General features: G+C 44.4%; 1 protein-coding gene across 1 annotated transcript; it reads right to left on the bottom strand.

Annotated features, from left to right (window-relative positions):
* Window positions 1-1,504: 1,504 nt before the first annotated feature.
* Window positions 1,505-8,736, bottom strand: LOC138419340 (vomeronasal type-1 receptor 4-like). The gene is made up of 2 exons (XM_069552101.1): window positions 5,690-8,736; window positions 1,505-4,929 (listed from the first exon to the last, which is right to left on the bottom strand). Exon 1 carries the CDS (start codon window positions 7,076-7,078, stop codon window positions 6,170-6,172), a length of 909 nt encoding a protein of 302 aa, XP_069408202.1. The 5' UTR covers window positions 7,079-8,736; the 3' UTR covers window positions 1,505-4,929; window positions 5,690-6,169.
* Between the last annotated feature and the right edge of the window lie 454 nt (window positions 8,737-9,190).

The raw sequence follows: 9,190 nt of genomic DNA, 5'->3' as shown, positions 1-9,190 counted from the left end.
GCCCCCGAGGAAAAGCCCCGGACAGGTGAGTGGACTGTGGGCCCTGCCCTGCACGACGGTACAGCGACTTCTACCTGCGCTGTGTCCCGTCCAGCCTCCTTCAGGCTGCGGTGGCCCATCCTGGGGGTGCCCTGAGCCTGGCCCTCCTAATGCGGCTGCTCCATGAATCTGATGGAACTGTATCAGCAGAAACCCTGACATGAATCTCAACGCACAGTAACTCCTCATAGGATCCTCCGGAAGCCCCCTCATGACTGCCTACATCACAGCTCCCAGTGACTCCTGTTCATGCCTGTCCTTTCATCCTCTTGCACCTTCTCCTCCCACACACATGGCCCATGACCTTCCTGTGAGGCTGGGTATTCACTGGGGTGAGAGATGTGGTCAAACCTACATATCCTGGGAGACACAGAAATCAACCCCACAGGTGAGGTGCCTCCCTGACACCAACAGTCACGATCAGAAGGACACACCTGCCCCCACACAGTCCATGACCCCCAGCCCCACACGGTCACACACGGGGGCCACTGCCACAGCCAGAGTCAGAAACCAGCTCACAGCAGGTGCTGACAGGGCTCTTCTTTCATGAAACACCATTCAAGGCAGTTCTGGCTCTTTTGCTCCTCAGCACTTTTTGCTACACTAACTTTCTCGTATAGTTTGTGTTTTTTTAACTTCTGTGAGTAAAAATGCCTACAACACAGTGGAAGCAGCAGGAATTAATTCTGTTGTGTTGACAGAGGAGTGTGTAACTCATCACAGGTGAGCCCTGAAATCAGAACTGGTGTGTAGCCCAGTGCTGAGGGAGAGCCGAGAATAAGCTGCTTAGAGGCATCGTCATGAGCTGTGGGCAACGGGACTAAAGGAGCCTGGAGTAGGGTCTCAGGTGCCGATATACTGAGAAAGGGGGCAGGGGGACTCCTTTGCCTGCAAGCATAGATGTGTGAGGTCTGCTACAATGAGCAGGGAAAGTGGAAGTCGCTCAGTCGTGTCCAACTCTTTTCGACCCCATGGACTATACAGCCTGTGAAATTCTCCAGGCCAGAGTACTGGAGTGGGTAACCTTTCCCTTCTCCAGGGGATCTTCCCAACCTAGGGATCGAATCCAGGTCTCCCCCACTGCAGGCAGATTCTGTACCAGCTGAGCTATCAGGAAAGCCTACAGTGAGCAGAGTCCTTGTTAACAACAGAGAGGAGCTCAGTGACGGAATCTTCCAAGGCTTGGCACACAATCCAGAGAGACCCCATCCCTCCTCTCATCTTTAGAGACTCCAGGGCACAGGGCTTTGCCGTGGACCACCTGGCTCTGCTCCCGGCCTGAGACACTCCCCGGCTCACAGCCACCCTCCACCCAGCAGAGCATGGATGAGGATGCTCAAGTGAGGCTGTGTTGCCCCTGTCCTGCCCAGTGTGAGTTAAGTCTTAAGTCCCTCTCCTGCTGGAGGCAATGTCTCTCCCAGTCTTTGCCCTGAGATTGAACAGAAGGAAGCACTCACCTGGCTGGTCTTTGCTTCAGAGCTCTGTGCAGGGATGTGTCACTCAGGATGAGCCCCGAGCACCTGAGATCATGGTTATAGGGATGGTGTTTCTAACCTTGGTCTCTCCACAGAGATTCCGTTATCACGTCACCTGCTGTGTGGGTGACACTAACCTCGTGGGGAGTCTGGGGCGTTTCCAGTGAGGAGCAAATGTTATCCCCAGTGTAAATCATCTTCCTTCTTGGGTGATTAAGGACAGCTTTTGAGAATCAATGAAAAGATCTGAATGGGCAGCCAAATAGCTGGCAGAAAACTTTTTTCTGAATTCCCTGTGGAAAACGGTAGTTCCGAATCAAAGTTGTCATCAAGTACTATAGGATCGCTTGAAGGTGCATCAAACTTTTTTTTCTTTTACCACACTTCCAATTGGGCTTATTCCTCAAGGTATTTTCTTATATATAGGCAGGTGTTTACCAATTCGGTTTTGGTAACAGTGTCTTTGAACAGCTTTAATTCACATACCACATAACTCACCCATTTAAAATACACCACTCAGTGATCTTACTTTATTCAGAGAGTGGTCTTTGTTGTTGTTTAGTCTCTAAGTCTTGCCAGACTCTTTGCGACCCCACTGGCTGTAACCCTCCAGGCCCTTATGTCCATGGGATTTCCCAGACAAGAATACTGGAGTGGGTTGCCATTTCCTTCTCCAGGGGATCTTCCCCACCCAGGAATAAAATCCACGTCTCCTCGTTTAGCCGGTGGATTCTTTCCCACTGTGCCACCAGGAAAGCCTGTTGTGGTCTTTACCACACTCATTTTAGGAAATTTTCATCAACCTGGAAAAAAGCCCAAATCCTTTTTTTTTCTCTTTTTCCAGATTTTTACAATTAAACTATATATTTTATATTGGAGTATGGCCAGTTAACCAGGTTGTGACTGTTTCAGGTGGACAGCAAAGGAGCTCAGCTGTATATATGTATCCATTCTCCTCCAAACTGCCCTCCCATTCATTCCCCCACATAACACTCAATGCATTTTCATGTCTCCAAAATAATGAGCATCATCACTGGATCCCGAGTCTAGTATTCCTGTGACTTTCTATGAGAAATTTTGGGTGACCTCCTTGGGAGTCCTGTGGTTAAGACTCCACACTTCCAATGCAGAGAGTGCAGTTTCGATCCCTGGTTGGGGAACCAAGTTCCTACAAGTCAAACAGCCAAAAAAAGTTTTTTTCTGGTCTAAGAAGTATTTATTACTCTCACGTACAGAAAGCTCAATAGTGTACATTAGCCCAGTTTGGTGGCCTGTTCTTTGACCCTCGCCTTTTCTACCTTGGCAATGGGAGCCACTGATTTGGGACCCAGGACACGGCCTCCCCAGTGATGGCGGATCTCATGATATCTGTTGTTGTAACGGGTGCTGACAGCTTCCACCAGCTCAGCCGAAGTGGTCTTGTCGTCCGAGCTGACTTGTGTAAAGGCAACAGTAGTACTGGTCTTCTTGTGCACTAGACGCCCTGGCCTGGCCTTCCCTTGGACCGTCATCTTTTTTATTATTAATATTAAAAATGTTTAATTGGAGGATAATTGCTTAAAAATGTTGTGTTGGTTCCTGCCATATGACAACATGAATCAGCTATATGTACATATACACCCCCTGTGAGCCTCCCTGCCCTCCCCATCCCACCCCTCTATGGCCTCAAACAGCACCGAGTCAACCTCCCGGGGCTATACAGCAGCTTCCTGCTAGCTAGCTATTTACACATGGTGTTGTATATATTTCAGTGCTACCCTTTCAATTCATCCCACGCTCGCCTTCCCCCCGCTGTGTCTACAAGTCTGTTCTCTACCTCTGCGTCTCTATGCCTGCCTGGCAAATAGGTTCAGATGCCATTTTTCTAGATTCCGTATATGTGCGTTAATATATGATGTTTGTTGTTCTCTCTCTGATTTACTTCACTCTGTATAACAGGCTCTAGGTTCATCCACCTCAGTCCAGCTGACTCACATTAGAGACCCCCATTCTTACTGTACCTGATGAGCAGGACGGCCACCAGTTCTGTGCCACATAGTAGGTTACCTTGTTTATATATAGTAGTGTGAAAAATGAAGTAGGGTTGAAATTACTTCTATTCAGTTATTTTAAAGATAAAAATAATTCATAGGCAGTTAATTTCTTACTGTTTAAGAGGAGGTTGTCTATCACTAAATATACTTCTACTATTGATCACATTTTATTACCTTTTATACACTTTAATAAGAAAAATAGGCAGTAAAATTATGATATTTTTTAGATAAATAGATATTGAAAAAATCCACTCATAGTAGAACTAACTCCTTAAAAGCTAAAGGGACTTCTTCACTCAGAAGACAAATTGTACCAAAGAAAAAAACACTTAACAAAAAAGAACTACGAGCATTGGAAAAGGCAATCACATTGACACATGCATAAACTCTACTTTCTCTTCATTTCTTATTTTGTATAAGGCACAACTATCTCATGACAGCTAAAACCATAGCATTACTTGTCAGTAGTAATGTATATAGATACTCTATCGGGGGATCCTTACATGACGACCAAAAGGTCACTGGAACACAGCTATACATTAGCACCTTAAATTTAAAAATAGGACTTTACAAATAACACACTAAAAGGAAGGCAAAAAAACAGAAAAAAAACCAAAGTGGAGAAATAGAAACAAATCTCAAATTTACAAAATGCAATCATGAAAACTATATATTCAAGTGACAAATAAAAAAGAAGGCAGCTACTGGTCTTTCCTTCAGCTCACACCATCCATCTAATCGACTAAATTTATTGAGAGTCTACCATGTAAGCAATCCAGGTTTAAAGGAGAAGCAAGCCATTGAACAGCACTGATTTTCTGTGTAACACTACAGCACATTGGAGAAATAGAAGTGAAATAAAGGTACACGGTAATATAGAGAAACATATTCTCATTTTCATGTGTATTACCTTTATCTCAGAAATCAAATCTCCACCCACCCAAGAATAATATTCATGGAGATCAATATTGGATTATGTGCCAGTGTGTGTCCACTATTAGCCGCAACACACAAGGATAAAATTTGGTGAAACTCTTGAAATGTTCCTAAAGAAAGGCGATTTTCTTCAGACAGCTGCATTGGTCAAGGGTGAAATGGTTTCCTTAGTAATGGTTTGTACATTTCTCAAGCTGATGATTCATGGATTGACTTTCAGATCTCCTAAGGCATCTCTGGAATTAAATGAACCTTCTCAGCTCATTGGAAATTATGTAGAAATTTGGTGTTGAGTGCAGACATCAAAAGGTATCAACTTCTAGTTATAAAATAAGCTAGTCAAGGGGATGTGATGAACCACATGGTGAATATAATCAACTACATTTCATCACATAAGTCGCTTCCTTCATGTCCGACTCTTTCTTTGTGACCCTATGGACCACAGCCTGCCAGGCTCCTCTGTCCTTCTAATTCTCCAGGCAAGAATACTGGACTAGATTTCTGTACCCTCCTCCAGGGGATCTTCTGACCCAGGGACTGATCCCACGTCTCCTGCATTGGCAGGTGGGTTCTTTACCTGTAGCGCCACCTGGGAAGCTCAGCATGTGAGAGTCAAACATACAAAAAAACTAAGAATGTGGCATCTGGTCCCATCACTTCATGGCAAATAGAAGGGGGGAAGTGGAAACGGTGACGGATTTTATTTAGGCTCCAGAATCACTGCGGACGGTGACTGCAGCCATGAAATGAAAAGACTGGATGAAACGCTACGATAAGTCTAGAGAGTATCTTAAAAAGCAGAGACATCACTTTGCTGACAAAGGTTCAGATAGTCAAAGCTATGGTTTTTCCTGTAGTCATGTATGGATGTGAGAGCTAGACCAAAAAGAAGGCTGAGCGATGAAGAATTGATGCTTTTGAACTGTGGTGTTGGGACTTGAGAGTCCCTTGGACTGCAAGGGGATCTAATTAGTCAAAAAGGAAATCAACCCTGAGTATTCATTGGGAGGACTGATACTGAAGCTGAAGCTCCAATACTTTGGCACCTGATGCAAGGAGCCGACTCGTTGGAAAAGACCTTGATGCTGGGAAAGACTAAAGGTGAAATGAGAAGGGAGTGACAGGGGATGCAGTGGTTTAATAGCATCACACTCAGTGGACTTGAATTTTGAGCAAACTCCGGGAGCTGGTGAAGGACAGGGGAGCCTGGTGTGCTGCAGTCCATGGGGTTGCAAAGAGTTGGATACAACTTAATGACTGAAGAAGAACAAGAGAGTCAACCTTCAAGGTTCTCGTCACAGGGACTTCCCTGGTGGTTAAGACTTGGACCTTCCACTGCAGGGGGTGCTGATTTGATCCTTGGTTTTGGAACTAACATCCCATGTGCCCCACAGCCAAATAATAATAATAATAAACAAACTAAAATCAATAAACGTGGCAAAGTTCGTATCACAAGAAAGAAGTTCGTATCATCTGTGAACGTGCGGGGATCATAATTAGACTTACTATGATCATTCTGCAACATGAATAAATGTCCGTCCATTGTGTTGTCTGTCTGAAACTAATGCGAGGTTATATGTTAATCGTACCTCAAAAAAAAAAAAGGATACTGAGTACTTCAGAATAATTATGGCTATTGAAAGTGACTACTAGATATTTAGCACTTTAACCATACATTCGAACAAGTCAAGAGCAGAACCTAGGAGTTCTAGGATCTCTAAGAAGCAGCAGGAAAGGGCAAATGGTAGGAAAACAGGAGCCCAATGCATTAGAGGTCTGTATCAGCCATAGACGAATATCAAAGAAGGCTGTAATATAAAAAGACAGAACAGAATTTAGGAAGTAGAAGGTGATGAAGGTGACCACCAGCATCAGGATGGTGTGGGCGGCTCTGGTCTCCGGGGGGCATCTGTGGTGCCCAGCGGGGGTGTGGATATACTGTACCCTCTGGCGGTGTCTGAGCAGGAGAAGCACCATGGAGCCACTGGACCAGACCATGAGGCCAATAAACACGGCATCAGAGACAGACCACAAATAGCTCGTACCGATTTCATCAGGTGAGGATGAACAGAACCACTTGTCTTTGGTATCAGTATAGTTGTGCATGTTTGGTGGACCAGTGATTTTCAGAGGAGCAATGATGTGCATTATGAAACTGAGCATCCAGCAGGTGCAGCAGGAAGGACCAATGACCTTGGGGGCCCTTCCTCTGAGCACCACCCACTCCGCTCTCCTGGGGGTGAGAGTGAAGGACTGATAGGTGCTCAGGACGCAGGTGGAGCACAGGGTGGTGCTGCGAGCCACCCTCTGTACGTAATACACAAACTTACACCCAAGACCCGACAGGGGCTTCCTCGGAAAAGAAGCTGCCATTGTGTGGGCAATGCCAGGGGACAGAAGAACCAGGAGATTGGCCACTGCCATGTGGGTGTGAATCATGTCTGTGGGTCTCTGGCTCTGACCAATCAAGACTAGAGAGATGCTGTGGAAGAAAAGGATGACATTGACCAGGGACCCAATTCCCATCTGTGTAAGATACGTGATTTTCAGAGCAGCCTGACTTGTGGTTCTCAGGGCATCTTTGTGAAAAAACATGGAGAGGATGTCAAGAGTGTCCTGGAGCAGAAAGAAGGCTGTGGGCGTGGTGACATCAGCTGTCTTCTTATAGAACCAATACTGGACAAGGATTCCCACATTTTATTTGTCCTGAAAAAAAAAAAAGTCTCATGGTCTAGAGAATGACTTTACCAGGATAACATAATCCAGACACCAGTTAAAGCATTCACCGTTATTTATTTGGTTTTGCTTTGTATTTGCTTTTACATCCTGATGTTCGATCTCCATGCAGGATCTACAAAGTGAAGGTTATATCTATTTTGTTCAACAGCAATGTTGGTCTAGTTCACCCATTTTTGTCATTATTCACAGAAATAGAAAAAAAAATCCCCAAATTGCATGCAACCATAAAATACTCCCAAATACTGTAAACATTTTGTGAAAGAAGAACAAAACATTGAGCTTCCTCATTTCAAACTATATGTCAAATCAGTGGTAACAGAAACAGTACGGTATAGGCATAAAGACAGACCAATGGGACGGAATAGCGAGTGCAGAAATAAATCTATGCTCCTCTGGCTAATCAGTTTTCACAAAGGCACTAAGGATACATAATTGTAAAAGGCTAGTTTAGTTAATAAACGGTGTTTGGAAAATTGGAAATCCACATCTAAAGATAAAAACTTAGAGGCTAAACCTTACAATTCTGACCAGAACAAAAAAAACCTGTAACTATGTATATAATAGGTGTTAATTAGATGCACTGTTATCAGCTGCAATATATGCAAACAGTGAATCATGAAACTGACATAACGTCATGTCAATTATATCTCAATTTCAAAAAATGAAAAAGAAGCTGGACGCTGTTTTACACCACACACAGAAATGATCTGAACTACATTAAGATTTGGATGTAAGATCTGAAACCATGAAATTCCTAGAGGAAAGAAGCAAGCTCCCTGATGTTAATCTTGGTCATAATGGTTTGGATTTGACAACAAAAGCGAAGATAAAGCAGTGGTGTATCATGTAAGAGCGTCTTCAGAGCAAAGGAAATCATGAAAATGCAGCTATGCATAGGAGACAATATTAGCGAACCACATACCCAGTAATGAGTGAATATCCAATTTGGGCAGATCCCCAAATCATCCAGTTTAAAACGGGCAAAGGAGGGTCAAAGGCTCAGAGTTTACACCCGGTAGTCACATAACTGCTCACCAGCAAAGAATTCGCCTGCAATGCAGGAGCTGCCGGAGACGCAGTTTCGATCCCTGGTGCAGGAAGATCCCCTGGAGGAGGAAAGGGCAACCCACTCCAGTACTCTTGCCTGGGAAAAATTCCATGGAGAGAGGAGCCCCGTGGGATCATTTGTGACATGGCCTTTCTTAAGAGTGCTCCATGGAACGTCCTTGGGGGTCTAGTGGTTAAGAATCTGCCTGACAAGGCAGAGGACACAAGTTTGATCCCTGGTTCAGGAGGATCCCACATGACTTGGGGCAACTAAGCCTGAGTGCCACAACCCTGAGCCCACCCTCTAGAGCCGGGAGCCTGAACTACCGAAGCCCTCACACCCTAGAGCCCGAGCTCCGCAAGAGAGGCCACCGCAGTGAGAAGCCTGTGCGCCGCAGTTACAGAGCAGCCGCTGCTCGCAAGGAGAGAAAGCCTGCACGCCGCAACGGAGACCCAGTGTAGCCAAAAATGAAGGAAGGAAGAAACAAATATTTTTAAAAATTAAAAAGGGCTCCATTATTGTCCCCAGGATTATACTTCAACCCACTGACACCCATTCTCTTATGTGGACACTTTCCCATTTGATGCAGCCCATAAATTAGGTTTTTCCTCAATTAAATAGCTCAGTTAAATAGGATGGATTTTTTTTTTTTAACAACAAGTCCTTCAAACATGCTTTTAAGAACTGGACTTTTCTGTTTTTTAACAGTATCTCAGATTGAACTTAGAGCTTTCCAGTTACTTTTTTTTTTTTTAAGTCAGTTCTTGGAAGATATTTTTATATCTTTTTTTTCTTTTCTTTTTGGGAGATATTTTTGAACGGTATAAAGGAAATGTAAAGGGGTCTGGTTGATGGCTGAAAGAGAGTGAGAATTTTATGAAGTCACCAAGAGCAGACTACAAAGAGCTCTGAGGACTGGA

Source organism: Ovis canadensis, chromosome 14 (genome assembly GCF_042477335.2).
Source record: "Ovis canadensis isolate MfBH-ARS-UI-01 breed Bighorn chromosome 14, ARS-UI_OviCan_v2, whole genome shotgun sequence".
Classification (NCBI taxonomy): domain Eukaryota; kingdom Metazoa; phylum Chordata; class Mammalia; order Artiodactyla; family Bovidae; genus Ovis; species Ovis canadensis.
The sequence above is the reverse complement of the archived record's forward strand: the minus strand, read 5'-3'. Positions and strand labels throughout refer to the sequence as shown.

Coding starts and splice junctions, on each gene's coding strand:
- LOC138419340 (XM_069552101.1), bottom strand. CDS start 7,078: ATGTTTTTTCACAAAGATGCCCTGAGAACCACAAGTCAGGCTGCTCTG.